We start from the raw sequence: 23,492 nt of genomic DNA, 5'->3' as shown, positions 1-23,492 counted from the left end.
AACATCGAGTCTTGTAATGATACGATATGACTGTTTATGAGAATTTGGATTATAATTGTTCTATTCGAGTATTTCAAAGTTTCACCAAGAATTAGCTTTATAGTAAGTAGGTTGTTTCTCCAAGTTAGAAGTCGAATAAAACTCTAACACAGCTGCTAAAGTTCCAAAAGACTTCCAAGGCTAATGTTTATACAACATTCCGCAATACCTTAGTATACTACACTGGCAATTAATGATTCGCTGCTGACAATATGAAAATTTACGAAACCATGTTACTTAAAGAAAAACGATAACTTTCGTCTCAGTAATCCAAACTTTATCTCGCATTAGTATCCACGATAAAATTTCAAACGCAATTCGAGATCCGCAGAACTCTCGAAACAATAGTTTCAGAAAAATCCACGCAATATTTAGAAGTTCTTGGTTGCGACTTCGTTGTCGAAGGGTCGAACGAAATTTCTCGTGGAATTTCCACGAGCAACGTTTCATCTTTATGCAGAGTGTTTCGGTAGGTTGAAGAGTCCGAGAGGGATGGGTGGTTTGCGAGGGGTTGGCACGAAAAGAAACGCGCATAGTTCGAATTTGTCGGGCAGGACACAAAGTGCCTTCCACGGAAATGCCCGTGAAAAGGTTTAAACGCGCACCCGAGGGATCGTTTGCTCTTCCTCTCTCTTCCCATCTTCTTTCCAACCCCTCGAATCTAACCCAACCCCCCGATGCCAACTTCCCGGAGCCGGAGTCAATCTTCTCAGGCGCAAGTAGCCGCGTTCTCACGAGGCAAGCTCATCGGATGCATTCTACGCTTTGAAACGAATCATGGTTTGGGTTCTGTTCATTGTTTGGTCCACCCTCGAATCATCCCCTCCAACGTCCAATCGCTATCCTCAGAAGGCACAAAAGCGCCTAAAGGGAACAGGTTTCCAGCGTTCTTCCTCACCTCCCGACTCGCATCGGTTAGCCGGCGTCATACGCGTTCTTTAAGTCAAACAATCGACCATTCGCGAAAAAGGAACACCTTTCGTTTCGTTATTATCAGGAAATCGTGCCCCTTGATTTATTTCTTTCTCTATTTGGTTGCTTCTTTTTTTTTCTTTGGAAGTGTAGATAATTTGACAAGGTTTCTATCGTTTTTGAAGAATGATTTGATTAGCTGTTTTTTAAGTTTCAAATCGACGGATAATTTTCAGAGACGTTGCTGTTGGGGGAATGAGTTAGTTGATTTATAAATGTTAGTGGGTTTGTAAATTTATGCGTTGATAAAAATATTAAAGAATGTCTTTCCGTTTCTAATGACAAATTATGTCTGATTTCTGCTTACAATTATGTGTTATTCATAAAAACGTTAAAGAACGAGTTTCTATCATTAACGAGTAACGAAATCAAATTTTTGCCACGCTTTAATAAAATTCGGTCCCCATAGGATCAAAGTTTTAAAATACGATCAGTAGTAGGAAAATATGTCTATCAATTTTTGAAAAGGAGACAACTTTTACAAAGGAAATTAAAACCAGAACCAGAAACATCGTGTTAACCAAAGACATTCACAATTATAGAATTCGAAGTTACCATAGACAGATTTAATTGCAACTAGCTCGATTCTACTCCTTACGCGTATAAATATGAGATAATTCATCTTCAACAGATACGACACGACTCGTTAAATATGTCGAAGCTCTATCAATAAACAGACTATTTTATCCAAAAAATTAGGAACCCGAATGGCAAGTTATGTAGCTCGTTTTTCCCTAAATAAAGTTAAAAATTTTCTCAACGATCTAAGATTCTTTCATCGAAAATCAAAGCTTAAAGCTGCGAAACGTACCGCGGAACTGTTCGGTGCGCGATTCGAAGTCCTACGAAGAAACACTTCAATTATTTCATTAACGGGTGACTGACCTGCTAAGAAACAAAAGTCTGGAACGTTTCGCAGTTCTCGGGAAGAAGTATCGCAACACCGTGGATGATGGAGCGGTAGGCGGAAGCGAAACTCAACCGCGGCCAGAAAGGAAAAGAAACGAAGGGAAAAAGAAAAGGGAGGAAATACAAACGACTCTCGGCTAGGGCTTTAAGGCTCGCGACGAGTGTTTGCACGAAAGCTACTTCGCCAAGAGTGTTATTGTTTGATAAACTCAAAAATGACGCGCCTCTGGTTCGTTTGAAGTCCCGCGGTTCGCGAACTGCCCGGAACAATGAAGTCCCTCAGAAGAGGAAACCAACGAAGTCGTTTAATCATCGAGCTACCAAGTACCTTGGCTTTGCGTTATTTTTATTGGCTGCTGTTTGCTGTTTATGTAAGAAACTTTTTCGTGCCCTTTCATTTCTCTGTTCCCTTTAGATGCATTGCTCTGCGAACTGCAGTTGAGTTTGTTACATTTTGCGCGATTTTGCTCCTCTTTCTGTTTCGTCCTTGTTCTATGCATTCATACGTACGTTTATACAAATTTATATTCTTATGGATATAATTGAAAGAAATTAAATCCAGGTAGAAAATTGGTTTGCAAGTGTATATTTATAGGAAATTATTTAAACAATCAGTTATCCACTACATTGATAAACCTTAATATTTCACGGGATATTTAAAGCTAATTATATGTATTAATCTTTTACTAAATGCCTATTTGCAGTAAATGTGCTGTAACTTTATATACATTTTTCGGTTAGTGTAAAATTTTACCAGTATAATCATGATGCTCGTGTTTCATTACAGTACCAATGAAATATGAAAAAGTCTTAATATAATATATTGATAAAAATTGTCCACTTTATCAATGGTATCTACATCAAACTAAAGTCTACATGTATATCTAAAATTATCAAAATTTTCAACTAATTCCATTTCCAAGAAATTATAAAATCCGAGAAAAGGAGAAGCAATACGAGGTCGACTCATGAGCCAACCAGCCATTTCTCGCTGAGAAATAGACAGTCTAAAGGAAGTTCCGGTCATGTTCGGGCTGAGCTTCGAATCGGGACTTCTGCTCACGTGCCGGCAATCACCGTGTCAGCTGAGGCGGCCACGTGATTCGTTTCTATCGTATCCACGGTGCGATTAGAGTTAGCACGTTTCGCGTAACAAACGAAAGGTTTCGCCTTTGAGACCGTGGCCAGCACAGCTTTCGCGAAAATCGGACAAAGCGCACGTGGTCAGTGTTTCGCGCTTTTCACACGGTGCAACCATCACCACGACGCTCAAACGGTCATGGAACTTTCCTTTGAATAGCAACGAACTCTGGTGAAAAATGGAAAGTCTTTTATTCCCGTTGTTTATTTCATAAAACTAATACTTTTTAACGTACAGTTGTCGAAATGATCAAAGTCAGTAATTTGTAATTTTTCATGAAAATTGTATAGATCTATAAGACTGCAATAGTTGGAGATTCGAACCATCTTTTTGCTATTTCGCATACTTTTTACAGTCCAGTTGTTGAATATTTTGTATATTACAAATATGTGGATACTAGAAGATTTTAATTTGTAGCATTTTAAGTATTTTGTATCGCAGTTTCATATTGAATAGGAATAATTTATTAAATCAACCAACGTTCAGCTATCCATGTGTATAATTCGTTAGTTTTTCAGGGAAATTTTCGAAAAATAATTGCAGCGTTAACAGCAATTATTTCCGAATTACGATAGAATTGTCGATACTTTGTCACGAAGATGCACGTAAAAACGACCAAGGGAACTACGATTAATTTTAGAAAGGTTTCGGTAAAATCGAATTATCTCCGTAAATTGCTCGTTCCAGTTCTGTTTCAAATTATCGGTCTTCGCTTCGATTCGCTAGATTTATACACCGTCGAAGTTTCTTACCTACTTTTTAATTCAGTTCTTCGCTCGATTCAGTTTTACGACTCTCAATCGAAATTACGTATTAATTACTTTGGCAACTTTCGCATGCTGTTCCAACGTCATTGTAATCAACAAGCAACTCGATATTTTTCGAACAAATCGCTGTCGATCTGGCATATATTGTTACGTAAACAACGATGCATTTGCATGTTAATATGAATTCGGCGATTTTATTTCGGCGTTGTTCAGACGAAATTAATGTCGATCGTAATTAAAAAATACAAAATACATTAATACGCTCTATGTTAATTGCGCCTGCTGCAATGGAAGATGGGTGTATTAACACCATCGCGAACGATACCGAAGCTGGCTATCGATGCGCACCGAGGATTGAAAAGTTGAATGAAATAAAAATTCACATTAGACGCGGACAAATTTATCAGCACATTTATATCTCTAACTTTGATTTCTTTAACGATCGACGTTATCGTCCAGTCGTTTAATTCAAGACGAGAACACTTGCGAATTTTTTCATATGAAATTGTCTATACTACAAATAACAAGTTATAGTAAATGAAAAGATCAATTTCGAAAATCTTTGGAAAATATATAAAAAAATGTTTAGCCTAAACATAAGAGGACAAAACTCACGAATTTCTTCCTTTACATAAAATTATTTATACTACAAGCGCAATAATAAGTTACAGAGAATAAAACAATTGTGCAACTTAAAAAACTTTCCAAGAACAAGACCATTACGAACTTGTTAACAAAGGAGTGAAATTCCTTTCGATTGTGATAAATATTCTATAGCGTTACGTCGGCCAGTAAATTTTCTCCAATTTAACCAAACTGCTTTCGTGGAAATCAGTAATAGAACGCGTCAGTCTCTCCTAAATATTCTTTGGCTCGTGTCGAAGTGTATCGACGTTTATTCCACGGTGGATACAAGCAGCCTTCGCCAAGCGATTTCCATAAAACAATTTCCGCAACTGCACTTTCGCGTCCTAGACGAGTAGACGTGGAATTCTCGTGTCGCGTTACGTCACGCGAATACGCGATAAAGCCATGCATCCAAGAGGGAAACTACAAGAAATAACGTTGTTCGACGAAAGCAACGTTAATCGATCGATCCTCCAAATAAAAAATCTTCAAAAGGTCTTCTATTCTATGAATACTTTATTTGATAAAGAATTATATTCCAAGTTTGATAAATTCGAGAAATGATAGTGAATTACGGTCCCTTGGGGATCAACCGGAAATTTATCGCGACGACGTGGCCTTCTTGCGAAAAATTATAGCAAACGTCACTTGGTGGAATTCTATGTGTAAATATAAGTGCTTTATACCGTTTTATTATTTTGAAATTTATTTATGAAATTAACGATTTAGATAAAGAATTTGTCATTTTTATAATTATTAGGACATTCGTTAGTAGGTCAATTTAATGGGCCGCTAATTAAATTGAATGACCTGTTGAGAGATTTTAGAGGTGAGCTCTGGAGATAGAGATGTCGAGGCTAGCAGGGTTAATAACGATAACGAGTTAATATTATTATAAGGCGATCCTGGATTTGGCTGTTTTCTATGAAAACTTCGATCGCAATACCCATTCATAGCTTACGTTCGCCGTACGTTTCATCTTCTGGCGTAGTATCTTGGGATAATAATAAATATCTATATTTCGATACTATTGGTAATATACTAAATCGATACACGTGTGTATTTCTTCTTTACATATTAATGTGGGAAAAATATATTGCACAGAGAGTAGAATAAATAATCGCTATAGTCAGACATAGTATGTGTAATATACAATGAATCGAATGAACGAAATAATTATAACAAATATAATTGCAGTATAAATATTTCACATCAAGTAGAATAGTCGTTTTCCTGGTCAGACAAGCTGTACCTTACTGTCCATAAAATTTAGCAAAAGAATTTTATGCCAACATACCCTTATCTTCGATATATTTATTACATTACCTTCGAAATATTCTATTAAGAAATTAAAATCTCTTTTTCCATACACTACAGACTTTCCTCCTGAAAAATTTGATTACTCGAATCTCATTATTCACTATATTAATCTTACGAGTAAAACCCTTTTCCCTCTAGAAAACCAATATCTATTCGATCTTTCCGAGCGTATCGACAGTGTCTACGACATACAATCGTACAACAGTGTTGTCGAGCCGTTAAACAAATTGCTTCGCCATCTGAAGGGAGAAGAGATACATCAGCTCGACCGTTGCAAGGATTCTTGCAAATTCCAGCTCGCGTTTGAAAAGTGGAACTCCAATCTTTCCCTCGATGAATATTCACCTAGCAAAGCAAACAATCGCCTTTCCCTCTTTCTCTTACTTTTTCTTTTTGATCCTGCCGCGTTCTTTCGATCATTTGAAAAAGTTCCGTGCAATGCACGTAATACATTCATAAAAATGTTCTATGACAAACGTTCAAATATTTTCAAAAGCCATTGAAAGCCGATGAATAGGAAAATATTTCGAGAACAAAATTCCACCCTCACCGTCCTCGATGCCTGTGTCCTCTCATTAATTATGGTTCGACGATTAATCAAGCAGTGGCTCGTCGTTGTTCGCAAGTCGCATCGGCGAGATTTACAATATTTACGTGACTCGTCACGGCGCCGCAGCGCGCATCAATTTCACAGCGGAAAATGGGCCCCGCGTAAATCGGCCGCCGCGTTAATTTCCACACATGCAATCCACGCGGCGGCTGCTCGATAAAACCAGCCCGACGTAGCGAACAAAAAGCGGAAGGGAAACGAATGACGGTGAAACCGAGCCCCCATAGCTTGGCGCACCGTTGTTATCCTCGCATCTGCGAAATCAATGACCGCTTTTTTTCCATTTACCTCGCTGTTGCCACTGCTATCGCTTGATATGGGTGGATGAAGTTTGTTTCGAAGCGAATCTTTAGGATAAAATTAAGTCGCGATTGTGACGTAAATTGTAACAGCGAAATATGCCACCTTCTTGCAAAACAGAATTAACGTTTACTAGTGACATTTTGTAAGTCGCGATTTTCGAGTCATTCGTACTAATAAATTCTCTTGCATGCAGTATTAACAGATTTGGTAATAAAAGAAATTAAATTTCATTGATGAATTTGATAAGTTACAGACTATTTGATCATTGTATTTAACGTAACATTGTACGACTGCAAGGTATGTTGAAGTGGTCACTACTTTTAAGAAAATCTACATCTGGTCTTTTTAGTTTTCTCAAGCACTGAAGCCATCGACAGCGTATAGACAAAAGACTGGGACGAAGGCAGACCATAGACAGCAGACAGGCGACGATGGATTCGGGGTTTTCAGTTATAGGGTAACAACACTGCTGGCGTGCGGATCTGGACCAGCTCAAATTATATTGTGCTTACACTTCTGTATTAAAATATATTTTCTACCTTACAATTTATCCACGCGTTTCTCTGTTTATACATCTAATAACCTCAGCAAGGTAGAAGGTCACGATCTACGAATTGACGCTGGGAAAAAATGGGGAATTTTAACATTTTCTAAGATATTTCTGTGGCCTCAAGAAATTAGTGGCACGTTGTAATATGTGATCGTTTTATTGATCGAGCGAGGTTGAGATTCAGATGAACGAAATAATTATAACAAATATATAGACTGCGGTATAAATATTTTACATCAAGTAGAATAGTCGTTTTTCTGGTCAGACAGCTGTGGGTGAATATCAGTTTGGATTGCGGCTAGATAAATTGAATAATGAGGGGTGCGAAAGAAGTTTCGCGTGGAATTCAAAGCCAGAATTTTCTTTTCCTACTGTTTCTCGATGTTCCTCTATACACAATTGAATTCATAAAACTGATATCCTTTTCCCGATATTTCGAAATGTATAATACACGCGTCAGAATAAAATTAATGACTGTATTACGTTCTTGTTTCAATTATTATTAAGATCAAAGACTATTTTAAGAGCAAAGAAATTTAAATTAGAGTGTCAAATGACAATTATTTCCATTTTAAAGTCATACCATCTATGATATTTAATCAAGAATGTCAAAGTAGTCTAACACTGCATATTCAAACCAGTGATTATTTTTAGGGCAAAAGAGAATTAGCGTGATTTCACGCGTAGCGAGACTGAAGAACGAATAAACGTTTAATCAATCGGAGATTATTATTTTCCTGGCTTTAAGGTATCGCGAACCAATAAGACGAACGTTAAACAGCCAGATTGGTAATTAATGGATATATTATCGAACTAACGAACTCCCTAGCGTGGTGAAAAATGGATAGAGAGAAAGTGGAGAACGGTCCAGAGTGAATTCAAAATCCATTACTAGCCGGCGACAGCTCTGGGAATAGCCGCGGCGTAGCTACTCACGTTCAACTGAATGCGTCTCTCCGTGATATCAGTCTACCCAGTCAAATAAATCATCCGAAAAATGTTAATTTTCACTTGAATCTACTTCACGTATCTGCGGCGCGTCGAACCAATCGCTGTCTGATGTGTTTTATTTTTTAACCCGAGGTGGTATTTGTGATTTTCGATTAAGACGAATGCCAATTTTTTTTTTTTTTTTTTTTTAGAAATTTTCCTACGTTTTTTCTTTTTTTTATTCATATATATTCTGTTCCTATATTTTTCTTTACTTGTTATTATTTCCATTTTCATTAGTCTTTCGTGTTTTATCTTATTTAAGATAGTATCGCCTATTTACCATTTTGCTTCGAAACTTTCAAATAAATTTATTTTATAATTTAAATTTAAATCCATTTATGAGTTAACGTTTAATCGCTTTTATCTTGGATTTAACTAAAATATTTTTAAAGTATGAAATATTTAGGAAGAATCCCCTGCTGGGGATACCAATCGATATTATGAAATTTATAACTTATTTAATATACGAGATCCCCAAATGGGGACTGTGAAAGCTAATATTATTTTGTTTCTATACGTGTCATTATTATTAACTTTATTATTATGCCGTGGTATTTTAATTATATTGTTCCTCTTTGAAACGCTCTTATAATTAATGTATTCTTTCCTAGATTAATATGCTCATACGATATATTCCATTTTTGTATTAACGTTCCCGTTCCTTTTATTCTTTCCTAAATCTCAGATTAAAATTATTTCTACGGTTTAGAAATAATTATTAAGGGGTAAAACTAGACATCTTATGACCGTTAATAAAATATAAAATGTTTGATCCGAAGAAACATTTCAACTGACTCTTTCGCATACATACAAATAACAGAAATAAAATGGACGAAAATAAATGAAAATAAATAAAGAATGAAAATAAATGAAATGAAATGATTTAATATTACAATATAACTAATAATACATCTTAAGTTCGAAATTATTAAATAATAGTAATATATAAATATAGTATGAGAAATAATATAATATATAAATAATATCATTTTAGTAATATTAATTTTAATAATATCATTTTAATAATAATACAGATCCCAATTTTGACGTTAGATATAAATTATATCAGAACGTATAGTACTAAATAAAACAAATACCACGAAGAGAGCATCATCTTCATTGAAACAAAGGCGCGACGATAGAAATTTCTGTCCAGAATCGACTCGGTATACAATCCTTCTTTACTTTTGAATATACGAGCTTACTCAAAAATCGAAGCGCCGCCAACGAGGAATAAAAAGAGAAGAAATAAAGGGACATTGAAGAACACTGGATAAATTACCTTGTGTTTGTCGACCGACACTGGTCTCAAGTGGCGGTCGAAGAGAAGCTTGTCAGGCTCGATGTTGATAGGACTCTGTCGTCTTCCTTTGCTGCACAAATACCACTGGGGGTTTATCAGACCCCAAAACGAAGGTCCTGCAAACAAAGTGAAAACATGCATACATTAACGATTTTCCTTGATTTTCTTTTACAAGCAACTTTTTTTTATTTTCACCGTGCCGTATAAATTAAATCGTTCTTTTGCAATCTTAAAATTACTTTCAGAATTACTACGGTCGCTAGTTTTCAGAAATAACGAGCATGTTATTTTATCAAATACACCACTGTTATTTGAGGAATGTTACAACTGGCTCTCTTACAATGTTCCACGAAAGTATAATGTAAATTCACGTTTCATTTACGTAGCGACGTTTAAAATTTCAAAAATTTCCAATTAAAATTAATTAATCGTTCTACCCAAGAAAATAGATCGAAATGATTTACGATCATCGAATTATTACAATCAATGAAAGACGACCGATTTTTCCCCATAAATTCTAAAGTAAATTTAAGAACGTATTGTTCGTAGATCGTTTTCCTCTACCTTCTCATTTGTACATTAATACTGACGTCTAACTGGTCGTAAATAAAGAGATCATAATATTCAAAAGATTGGTAATCCAATCAATCAGTTAATTCCCACGATTAACAAGTTGGACGTAAAATATTTCCCAAACGAAGACTATCATTCGTATCAAACGTCGCCTCCTGAATCTTCTTTCTAAAATCAAAAACAAAAAAGAATAAACACAATGTCTTTTGAAAGAGTCGCAACTGCAGCTATCAACGCGTTATCAGGTGATGTTGAAATTGGAAAAGCGTTTCGATAACGCCGCGTGGGCATCGACGAAACAATTTTTTTCCGGCGGTTTCCAATTTTCCCCGGTTCCAAGTTCGGCGAAGTTCACGGGTCGAAAAACCGCGACAGTGGCTATCCCAGGCGGCCGCGAATCGTCGTCTTGTCGTCTGTCAGCCGTTTGGAAATTTGAAATTTTTATAATTTCAACTTTTCCGTGTGGCCTGCGCCGGCGTAGCCCGCCTTCGGAACCTTACCAGTTTGCGTCAACTTTTATTCGGTAAAAGGGCTTTCGAACTCGTTTCGTAGGGCGACACGAACCAACAGGGAGCTCTCCCTCTTCCTTCTCTTCATCTTCAGACCGTTTCCGCTCGCATTTCCCGCCGTCTCCTCTGAGAAATTTAACTTTCTTTTCGCGTGGATCGCGAAGATCGATATACCAAGAACGTTCCAACTAACGAATCCTTCCTTCGTGAATCTATGGGTTAACCAAGAGGAATGATCTCGTTTCTCATCTGCATCAAGCTCTTTTGCTGAACTTCTGAACAAGAAGCAGCGAGAACTGTTCATTGTTATAGGGTTTTCATTATGTAAGATATGATGTAAATTATTTAATTTTAGGGAAATACGTTATCTTTTGTTCGCATATGATTGCAACAGGCGCTGTGTTAAAGGTCAATAACAATTATACGATAGAAAAAGTTTACAAGATTGTACGCTATGGAACAAATGAGAAGAAGATTCTTTTCTTTTTTCAATTTAAGCATACATTCTCGATACTAATGATACTAATTTAGCTGATATTAATATTTTTTCTATACTGATTCGTAAATATGAATTTTTGGAACTGTTGCGCGAATTCTCGTCTCCTCTTCAATCAGAATAAGCGTAGAAACTTCAAAGAGCTAAATATCCCCGTTAGATTATAGCTCGTACTTTTCCCATCATTTCACCAAACATTTTGAACTTTTGCCTTCAAAAGTATGCCGTTCAGGGACGAGTACATAAATGATTTAAACGGTATAAGCTTTCAAGTCAGAGAAATTGCTTCTCTACAAAAATGTGCTTTCATGGAAAAAACTCTGCTATGAACTTTTCTCTGTGGCATTACAGTGGCATTAGAACAATTAAATTTCTACAAGTGATAATAATTCGACAAGTACTATAAAATTAAAAAATAACTATAAAAGAAGAAATACAAAGAACAATGCAAAGATAGCGAATCTTAATATACGCAAAATTGATATGAACGACGCGGAATCTGTCGTTAGTAGTCGTTAACATGGGAGCTAAAACGACCATAGTCGTGGCTGAAGTATCGCGCGTCTTTTCGTTTAAAGCACGATACAATTCCGCCGCGTTCTCCATCTTCCATAGTTCTGACGTCTATGATATTAACGATCCGACGCGTCGTAAGGGTAAGTAATAAATTATTGCTCGTATAAACAACTCGTATAACCGACGCCCCAGGCACGTCAGCACGGGAATTTGCCACCGTGACGGCACGCGACGTTGCACACAAAGAGAATCTTATACAACGATCCATACACGCCGCGCGGTTTTCCAGCAAAGTGTTCCGTGATACTTTCTCATCTTCATTTAATGCATAATAATTCAGAATATTCGCGGCGACATTGTTGGCCGATCCACAGTGAAAATTTCGTCCCCAACTAAAGATCTCTCGTGCATTCGGATGGTACACAATAGCAATTAATAATAAAGCTTTAGCAAAAGATAGTTTTAAGTCGGTTTTACGACGCGGACGTGATTTCCCTGCTGCTTCTCAGTTTCACATTTTCCATAAACATATTTCGTTCTAGCTTCGTTTATAGCCAGAAGACGACTATAGCCATAGAACGTTTCATTTTGGAAAATTCGGTGTCCCCTTTTGCACCTCGATAACAATTGCCAATTTGGATTTTGTCTAAGCTAGATGACGCTTCAATATCTCGCGGACATATTTTAATTTTAATTTAAATTAAATTTCTTCAAAAATCCATTTTCTCGAGTCTTTTTCCTTCTGATCGTGAATTTAATAAACTCCAACACATATTCCTATCTCACGCTATCAATTCTTCGACAATCATACTTATTCAAACACAACTACGTGGTTAATTTTCCTATTAATTAATCTCCGATTGCCACGTTCACCCTTTTCTAAATCGTGGAAAACCTCTTAACAGCAGCCCTATCATAGCCTGCTCGTTAAAAGAAACATTTCCGAAAACGATTCACCAACGATCGTTGTGTAACGATTACGTTTCACGGACGATTCTTTTTGCCGTGTTAATGAGAGGGGTGCGATAACGATAGCGAGACACGCTAGTGCAATTAAAAATTACGGGGTCAATGCCGATGCACACAGTCGCGTTTTTACCGCGATGCGAATGTTAGTCGTGTGTTCTCGCCTTTATCATCGACATATCGACGCAATTAACCCCTTTTGTTCCACGATTCTCACCCTCGAATGGCCCGTTACGACCCCTCTTCTTCGTCGATCGGGTTTCTCTTCGTTCCTCTTTCACAGGGTGAAAACAGAAAAAATCACTGGTATTTTTTTTTTTTCTGGACTCGTTGGGAATATTTTTGGGGGAAGAACATAGCCGTAAATTTCGCGAATGATAACAAACGACTCGTTGAACGCGTCGCTGCGTGTTATAGTTTGTTGGAAGGGAAATGCGCATTTAACGATTTTGTTGGTAGAGTGCTTGTAAATGTTCCTGTTTCAGCAATCTCGCGCACTTTTTTTTTAAAGGTTTCTCGTCGAAACAGGATTTTCAGTTAATTTAGTACCGGTACTTTTCAAGTTGTTAACATTTTCCAAGCTCAACCGGTTTTTTATACGCTCGTATCAAGTATCATCGTTAAATCGGTGGAAAAGTTCATCTCTTTCGCCTTTGAAGTTGAACTCAGGAATTAAAAGTGAACAACTAGTGAAATGATAAAATAAATACTTAAACCTGCATACTACGTGTTAAAAGTAAGTAAATTAATTGTATATTATCTCTCCGATATTTTTTTCTTTTTTTGCTGGGGGATTTTTAAAGTTTTCTTATTTCAATTTCTAAATACATTTAGATACGTATCACAGTGTATAGATATGCTGGGATAAATCGATGTTTATGATGAAGAAAGATCTATTTCATAGAAAGCAAGATCAATTATATAGTTGGTTCTAGCATATCCTATTGCATGAAAGAAGTGTATGGTCAAGCACGCTTATTTTCCTGTTAATACAAATGCAAGTAACTTGTCTATTGGATAATGTTTAATTTATTAGAAATGCAGGACCATATGGAAAATATGTAAAGCGAAATATTAATTCGTCTCGTGCTCCAATTCTTCGTTCGTACGTGTCGGCCATTAAAATGTAAAATTATTAGGAGCCAGAGGGAGGAAATAGCGTGTCAGTGAGTAGAGAGGACAGATCTCCCCACAATGTACATATTCATAGGTAAGTAAACAGATATACGAAACGAAACGCATCGTGCGATAGAACAGTCGAGTAATTTGCAATAAGGATGTTGATCCTGTATTGCGAGCTAGTTTCAAATTCCCAGCATTTGGTACAGTTCTCTGTTTATTCTGTGTTGTGTAAATGAGAACTTCGATCGGGAAAATTTTTACATTCGCGTGGAAAATAACCAGTTCTCTTGGAAATTATGCTTTATTACGAGATGAAAACGAAAGAAACGATACGATATTCTCCAATATCTGTTACCACGTTGTATCTGTTCTATGGTTATACAGAATATATTCCAACTTTTATGAAGCAAAATTTTCAAGATTCGATATTAGTTACTTAAGTACTGTTCCATCTTATTTACTATTTCTCTTATCAATTTTTATGTTCGTGCAACCTTTTTTGTCGTATTCATATGTATGGAATATCCTAATAAAATTTTACCTTAAAAACTAGAACACTCTGTATATAATGTAAAATCTGCATACATAATATATACGTTTCGATGTGATAGGATATTGAACGTTTTATCGGTCGAGATATGAAAACTGAAGGTAATAATGAAAAAAATATCAGATAACGTATCGATGCCTGTATTAGATGAACTTGCCTCGGAGAAAACTAGTTTACACAGTCGATTTTCACGCGTGTTTCGTAATACCTGACATTCAACGCTTCGTTGTATAATGCATGCATTTTCGATACTGTGTTGCTTCCGCAGCGCAGTTTTTACATGTTAAATATTAATATTTCCTTTTAAATACCTAACGCTACGTTATCGACGTGAACCTGTGTTTCCGCTATTACTCTTCGATATTATTTGGAAAGTGGAAGAGATTTTACGATCGGCTACGATTTTATTCAGTAATTTCGTCTAAATGTTTGTTCCAATTATTAAATTGGTGTGAATGTAGCAATTAATTTTGTCAAGCTTCGAAATATTTCTATACCATCTCAATTTGCCAATAAAATATATCTATGTGTACAACGTGTTTTTTTTAATGTCATATGACTTAAAAAGTTAATTTTAGAAAATTCGCAGAATATTTAATACGAAATGTATCTTGTATAATATTAAATATAATATTAAAAAGCTAATATGGAATCAATTTACTGATTATATTATATTCTCATTATATGTGTAGTATAATAATACTAAGGCAAAATGGAAATCAATAGAAACCACAAACAACACAAGCCCTTGACTGCTACTACATCGCAGGCCTTTGACTATTACTGCATCGCAAATCTAAACACAGACGCTATTACTGATCAAACTAGCCAAAGCTCTATTGTCAAAAAACACACGCCCCCTATTACAGAACTTGGATTCTCTTTGATTAAACAATTCTCTTTCCTTTAAAAATTATAATGATTATCTTTGATCAAAAGCCAATGTATAAGCCACATAGCTGACACACAGCTCCTAAAACGCTGAAAACACCAGCTTGGTACCCGGTCCACACGGCCAACCAACATGGTCAGGATTTATAGTATCTCGCTTGAGCGTATCGCGTCCAGGCGTCGGCTATTTGTCAAGCGACGCAACATTAACCCGATATTTATAACATCGCCTAGCCCACTCGCCGAGGAATTTCATTTTCGAACAGCGAGCGACCGAGCCTCGCCCCCTAACCAACGATATAATTGCATAATTAGCAGCCTGACGGATCCAGCCAGTCTCTCCAACGCCGTTTTCGCGGAAACTCCGATCCAGATGGGGGTTGGCCAGTGGTCGGGGTGAACCTTCGAGTTAATGAAATAACGGTGGCCAGATGGAATGATTACTTTCTTATCACCCGAAGGCAGGTAGACTATTATGGCATTCATCAGCTACCTGGAGGAAGCAGCCATTGGAGAGGGGTTGCAAAACGGGGTTGCTTCTGGAGGAAAGGGAAACGTGGCCTCGGAACGAGGTAAGGTAAGAGGCGGTAGATAACAGGAGAAAGGGTGATAACTGGAGAGCCTTACTCCAGTGTACAACCAGTTGCGAGACTGCTCCCTCTCTCTCTCCTTCTCTTTCTCTCTCTCGAAGGGAGGTGTAACAACCCCATTATTGAAACTTCAAGCACGGAGCAATCATTCTGCAATTAGCAAAAGTGATTAAGTGTAGAAGCTAACGCAGCCTCGTTCGAGTCCTCTGCCTCGCGTTTGCCCTCCTCCAACCTTTCTTCCATCCTCTGTACCCTTTGCTTCATCTTCCTTGCTCACCCTTACCTGTTCAGCAAACCTCTCCCCACCTTATCCCTTCCTTCTACACACCTACAGCTTTCCCTACAATACGAGGAGCAACACAACTCGTAGCTACATCGCGGTCGTTGTTGATCCCCTTTGCGGTCTGGATTCCACCCTTATTCTATCCCAGCTACCCCATCCCGGTGTCAACTGCTTCACTGACACCTGTTTTAATTATCCACCTGTCCTTCCTGCGGGGAAGAAAGGACGGGCGCCTGATAATTCGTAATGAGCGGACAAGGACAAGTGGATACACACCCTCTGCAGGTTGAGACCTGTTAACTGACGTAATTACAGGCTAGCCACCGCTGCGGATAATTGTTGGGGATTTTTTCCCCTCCGCCTGTTCCAAGAAAGAAGGGCGAAATTATCCTTTCTGGATTCCTGTCTTAAACTGTCCGTCAGTGAGCTTAAATACAGAGGTAACGAAGAGGTTCGTCAGATTCCACTCGATAAGGAGCACCGACTTGGCTAGATGGAATTAATCAAGGACGGATTAGCCTCCCCGGGATTTCTCGATAAAAACAATTAATCGGTGGATGGAACGGCTTGAAAATTGCCACGGGGGCTGTTCTTACCTGGATCGATGGGTGAAAGAAGGATCGTAAGGTTTTCCAGGATTCTGAGGTTTCTGTAGTTGAAAGATTGATTTATTTCATGATCGAGGACTTCTTTGTAAATTTTTTTCCACAGTAAGAATTATAGGGGTTCAATTGGTTTTTAAATCATCCTTAGTTTCGTTGACACGAACACATTTGTGATGTGCCCACGTATGCCGTCATGGGGATTTTCTATTTTAAGTCTAACGTCGTATTTGTACGAGTCATCGACCTGTTTTCCAAGAAATTTTCAACTAAAACTAAAAAAATTTCTTAGTTGAAAAGTTTTGGTTTTTTCTTTGTTAAAAACGTTATGGTACATAAACGAATGTTTTAAATGCTTCTGATCGAAATAAAAATATCTTACTCTTTACCCAAGTGCAACGGTGTTAATAACATTTTCCATTTATTATAATACGAGATAAAATATTAGATGGAATCTGTTGCAATATGTAGACGGTGTTAATTGTAAGAGGTCAGTGGAATAGTTTCGATACCAGACATATGTCATTCGAGATTGTCACTAGCCGGAGAATTCGAACAATATATCTATTTCGAAGATTTCCTAACCATCTCTGTAGGCATCTCCTGATCATAAATCTTTGCCACCTCCGACGCTTAAAGCATTGCTCGGCTACAATGAAATGTCAATTCTTGGCTAACAGTGGCGTTCCAGACCAACCACTGAAATTCTTCGAATGTCCAAGAAATGTCCAAAGTCCAAACAGAAGTCAAGGTTCGAGATAAGAGCAACTTGAAATATTTATGCTGCTCATCTATACAAAAAGATAATTGTGGGAAAATGTAACACGAATATCTTTGTATTTCTGAATAGTTGTAACGTGACCATTTTATATCCTAAAAGTAATATAGGAAAGTAGTAAAATATAATATTCATCTGAAAAAAGTACAAATTAATGGCTTTCTTTCAAATTGGTTGTTTATTACATAACCGCTTAATGCAAAGAGATCTAATGCACGAAGTCAGGTTCTTATCGCATCGCTTTGATCAAATGAATCCCTTGCTAAAAGAATTTTAATTTTCTCGAGTAGCGATGAATAATGAAACAAAAGCACGGATGTATCGGGACGCTATGGCCGTAATTCAAGGTTTCTTTTCCCCCTCTCAGGTTCATATCGTGCATTCAGAAAATCACGCGCAAATTGCATACAATTATCAAGCCTATCAGCTATCAAACGTAGCTGTAATTTAGAAAATAAACGAAAGACCAAAAGAATTCCGAGAAAACGCTAATCACCGACCGTTCAAGGTGGCGAAGAAACTTTTCGACCTCGTGCAATTACCACCACGATCTTCCCGAGTTAGGCATCGATTCCACGAAACTGTCTTCAATTTCATGGTTGTAAAAATACCTCGAAACCTTTGTCGGCATCGATGGACGACCCTGAACATTACTCGATCGTAATTTCTAAATTCTTCTTATTAATTTAAAGAATCGGCCGAGTATAAACGAAGTGTATAAACGAAGTGTATAAGTGAAGTATAAACGACAAGTGTTGCCACACAGATGGCAGAAACGTTAAATTTCTCAAGAACAATAAACCCGAACAATATTGAATTATCCATCCCAAACAATATTTTCACCTCTCAACCCGTATCTTCATTTTGACCAGCCAATTCGACCACCGTGACTCGGATCGGTCTATAAACACCCCCATCCATCAATCTTGTCGCTCTTGGAACTCGGAAAGCTCACGATGAGTCGCGATATCTCGGCTCGAGTTCCAAGAGAGCTCGTAAAAAAGCAGCGAGATCCATCGTAGAAAAAGCTTAATTACGAAACGGTGGATTACAGATGGAGTAGTGGGGGTAGCCTTCATTAGCTTGTGGATTTTCTGCCATCTAAAAACCGTCAGCCACCCCCATACGCGTCCGTGGGAGGCGCGTTCGCGACGGCAACCTCGGAAAAGGATAGTTGATTGGGCGAAATGTATTCATGTATGCATATGAATTCAGAGGCCAGGAGGAGACCGAGGCGTCGCGACGCCTCGATGTCTGCTGCGGGCTAAAAGCTGGCTGCTTGAAAAACATCTTAATTGGACTTGGCGCGCTGTCGCGATCCCAATGGACCCCTATTTCTCCCATCCTTTAAGGGGTGAACAGGCTGCCTTCGATGCTGCACCTTCCCTCTCCGTCACCCCCTCCCTTTTATATCTGGCCTTCTTCGGCATTTTGGAATCGAGATTGCCCGATAGAGCCAGACGACTGGAGACGCTTTCTTCCACGTCGGGATCGACGCGAATGTAAAATGAGAGAACCTCTTTTCGCGGCGTAAGAGGATCTTGTTACGAGTGAGGACATTTTGAAGGGTTCTCTTCTTTCTGCTTCCTTTCTTTTCTCGTTCGTTTTTAGGGAGTTCTGGCAGAAAGAATGGGGCGATTCGAATTGTGCTTGGAATACGAGGTGCAATAATTGACGGGTCGAGGGTCCAGCGATTGGAAGTCGTTCAGTGTTACAGTGTTAAGCGCGTCTTTTGACTTCTAAAGGTATACTCAGAAGGTAGATTTAAAGAATAATCTACCAGCTAGTGATATCAACGAATTGACAAATTACTGGTTGCGGGTTGTAAACTTGTACTTTGCAAATTTGCAATTTGATTGCCAACTTGTTGCTGTTACGTAAAAGTATCTGTCGATATTGGTAACTAAAAGTAAATTTCTCTAATAATATTAGTTCGATTGTGTAAGTAAACATGATTTGAATTGAAGATGGAAGATCTTCGATATGATCATTTTATGGATATTGAGTAAGACAAGGAAGGAAAGTGGTTGATTATATAGATCAGGTGTTAAAGTTAATATTTCGCTTTATGGACAAAGAAAGTGCCTTAGGAATCAAACGATAAAGTCGTCGCTTCACGTGCGAAACCTGTTCTACGTGTAAAGAATCTTTTCGAGGAATCAGGTGTTAAAATTAAACATTGCGCGTGTGAAATCTGATTTATGGGTAAGAGGAAGTTTTCGAAGAAGAATGGAAAGTTAGATAATATCTACATTTAAGTAGAGCTATATATAAATACAGCCCCCATAACACAATGTTCCATGACTTTTCAATTTGATTTTAAAATAAAGCTCTATCGATAACCAGACAGCGGCCAATATCTCTCCATGGATGCGATGGCCACGAATATCTTGAGAAAGAAAATACTTTTCTTAAAGCAGATAAAACCAGTGAAGTTCCTTTTTCGATATCGACACTGCGGGGAATTCTTACGATCTGTCTATTGTGATAACAAACATCAAAATTGCCTCAACGCGAAAGATCAATAATATACGTGACATCGTATAAAAGCAAACGTGACAGTGCCGTATATTAAATCCAATGGAAACAAAATTTCCTTTTGTGCCATAGAGGAAAGTCCTATAATAATAAATAAAATATACGATTGATTAAATCTACCATTTCTCCTGAGAAAAAGTTACACAAACAGAGGAACACGTGTGCATTTGGTATAACGTTTATTAAATATAGAAGATAAACATCATAGCGAAAAGTTAGCATCAACATGAAACGAATAATTTGCTACGAGAGGAAGACAAAAATTCTAAATTCTCTGAAACGATAGAATGAAATAAATTACAAGAGTAATAAATTTCTTGCAGCGATTAAGATATTAACAAATTCGTTAAAAGATTTTATTATAGAAAAGGAATTTACGAAAAGATCAATACATTTGAAGATTGAGAAGTTATATTAGAAATCAAATTGTAATAAAATGTAAATACTGCTTACTAAATATTTAAGACATAAAGAAGATTACATCATTATTCCCTAATAAAAGAAACATCTCCATGCTACAAAGTTTATACCTCTTATCTATATAATTCCCCTTTTTACATCTGCAGATAGAGCCTTATAAAGCATGGAAGAGAGGAAGGAGGAAAAAGGGAAAGGTCGGAAACGCGTGGCAGCATTCCGGATACGCAGAGGGAATGTATGCAAATACGACGGCGGAAGGATTACTTACGTTAAAGCACGGCGGAGCGACAGGAAGAAAAGGGGGTTGGAGAAAGTTTGGAAGGGGCAGAAAAGGGGGAAGAAAGAAGAGCTATTTCCATAAAAATTCCCGATCCCTACCGGATCGATCTCGATATGCATGAAATATTCAAAAACAAAATGATTACAGCCTTAAAAGCGGCGCGATGCACTCGGAAATACCGGATGAAGGCACGGAAGAAAAATAACGAGCATTGTAGGAAGTAGACGCGAAACAAAAGCATGAATATAAGATGGTTAAAAGGTCCATAGGGAAGAGAAAATATTTTCTCGAATAATATTTTACGATGGGATCATCGACGACGATGATGGGACCGATTTGACTTTGTGCCCGTTCAACCTAACTTTATGATCGTAATTAGCATTTGTTGATTTCCCCTTAGTCGATATCGTAAGGGTGAAACCCAGCAACGATACTCGTTTTTATTGTAAATCGTATTTGGTAGAAGGAAGTACAGTGGATACCAAAAAGTTCAGATTCGAGTGTAGTTTTACACTCGTGCATAAAATTAAAGAACCACGAAATTTCGATCGAGAAATTGTCGCTCTTTGAACTGCTATAAATAACTTCATGAGAAAATATCATACGAGATCTGGGCTTATTTTAAAGATGAAATCTTTACCTTTCCATCCCTCGATTTTCAAGAGGATTTTATCATTTTAAAAGATAATTTAGAATCTGATCGATTATTTCCGAATTATAAAAAGTACAAAAATAATAAAATTATTAAAACGCTTCGAACAAAAGAAACAGACAGTAACGATAAAATATCGAACAAAGAAAATACTCGACTTATAGATTACTGGATTTATCGTTTCAAAAAGTATCACCGTAAGGGAATAAAGACCAAGCGAAAGGAAAATAAGAGAACCGCGGAAAGGCAAGGACACAACATTCGATATTCTCGATTATGGCGTTCAATTTCAGGAAAGCTTCTTAATTGTTTTAATAATAAATAAACGCCCGTTAAATCAACCTTCGCGTGACCGGTCGCGAACCTTAATTAAATTGTTCCGTCTGTTAATAAATTCCACCCTCTCCATCTCTTTGCATCGCTTCAGTTTTCCTCATTAATATCCCCGATTAATTTGTTTTGACAGGCAAGCTCGCTGCAAACAGCAATCTTAAGAGGGGTCTCGTCGCGAAAGAAGAGATAACCTGGTTCGACGATCGATGAGTTCAGAAAAAAGTCCTTCGACCCTTTCACACCCGCACCCCCCGCCTACTTACCCCTGATTCAGTCAGGTTGAACCAGAAGCTCGTTGGCTGGCTGCGACACTTTTCGTGTTCTCACGGAGCCGATAAATCTCTTTCTCTCGTCCCGTGAAAACGAGAGTTTCCCGTGGAAATCGAGGGACGACCAATGAAAGCCGCGAATGTACGCTCGGTGTCTAGAATTTTTCTTTCTATCCTTGTTGCTTCCCTTTCTGCCCCTTCTCTTTTGTTCCATGAGGTTTGTTTCGTCTCTGTTCTATTTAAATATTTTTCGTTCCTTTTCGAAAGGTTCTAGGTACACTGACGGTGGAAACGATTCAAGTGGATGGGTAGCGGGATTGAAATTTTTTATTAGACAAGTGGATTTTCTGAAAAGATAAAAATGTAAATGGGATTAAGTGTTTTATAGATAGGCTGCGCTCTTCGAATATTTTTTCTATTAATCTTTTGAGAGTGTAGCAAAATGTCGAAAAACTCACAATGGACCATTCAGAAGGTACTTATTTTAGTTAGTTTGTAATGTAGGTCTCTCCATTCTCTATCTCTTTCTTTCTCTCTCCCTCTCTCTATTTCTATCTCTCTATTATTGGCTTCAAACTCACAGTTTTCAAATTTCAGTCGCGAGTTCCTAAATTACGTCAGAAAGAACAGTTATAACACTGGCAAGGTAAAAAATAACTGGAAACGATTACGCGTTCTTTAATTTCTTTTCTTGAGCGATTCGAGGACAGGTGGAAAGTTTTAAAATCATCTGGATTTGTGAAATTTTTGAGACCGTCAGAAGCCACGAAAGTTTCGGTAACACATTCAAAGCTTTCAAGATTTGCAGCACTCCGGAGACTTTCGAGCTTCCGTGCCCATCACGGTTCGGATAACATTCGAAATAATTTTAAACTTCACGCTACTCCGATCTGGACGAAACTTTCCGCGAAACTTGTCACGGACCTCTTAGAATGTGTCCGCGGGACAAAACTCCATTTTAAGGAAAAAATGTTTCGACCGAGATAGCTTTACCATCGTGATCCGTTCATTTCTCTGTTTAAAAGTTCTTGATCACTCTAATATAGCGGTTTAAAAATAATATCGTTCATTGCTAGCAAGTCATCAATTCTTTTCTCATATCTTTAGACTTTTTATATTTTCGCTGCCATTAACGCACACGGTGCGTTGCTCTGATTATCCAATTATAAAAAAAAAGATTATAAAAAAATGTATAATACGTTTGGAATATATATTTATTATGGCTCAAGATAAAGATATTTCTAATGCAAAAATAATCCCAGGGATGAAGTCGTACAATGAATATCAATCTTAATAGAATTTGTTCAACTCTGTGTAGTAACAGATAAGAGCAAGACTGTTATTTTAATTAAATTAAAATTAAAACGAATTAAAAACGAAATAAAATTTATCACCGTCGCAATTCTCAAATAAGATCCGCGATCCCTAACTTTGAAGCAGCACTCTGAAATGGTACGTACCATTCTTAAAATAATCCCAGTGATCCGGGCCGATTTTATCGCTCGATAAAACGTTCGATTCCTCTCTGAAGTGGAAGCAACGCACCGTGAAAGTTCCGACGACATTCGTAAGTAACAAGTAACGAGCGAC

General features: G+C 37.5%; 1 protein-coding gene across 3 annotated transcripts in view; it reads right to left on the bottom strand.

The window, feature by feature from the left end:
• The window catches only part of LOC122572986 (carbonic anhydrase-related protein 10), a 228,753-nt gene that overhangs the window by 64,268 nt on the left and 140,993 nt on the right, over positions 1–23,492 (bottom strand). For all 3 annotated transcript variants that reach the window (XM_043738787.1, XM_043738788.1, XM_043738789.1), the window contains exon 3: positions 9,514–9,650. In XM_043738787.1, the coding sequence (XP_043594722.1) occupies positions 9,514–9,650 (137 nt within the window). The remainder of the gene's footprint in view (positions 1–9,513; positions 9,651–23,492) is intronic.

Source organism: Bombus pyrosoma, linkage group LG11 (genome assembly GCF_014825855.1).
Source record: "Bombus pyrosoma isolate SC7728 linkage group LG11, ASM1482585v1, whole genome shotgun sequence".
Taxonomy (NCBI): Eukaryota; Metazoa; Arthropoda; class Insecta; order Hymenoptera; family Apidae; genus Bombus; species Bombus pyrosoma.
The sequence above is the reverse complement of the archived record's forward strand: the minus strand, read 5'-3'. Positions and strand labels throughout refer to the sequence as shown.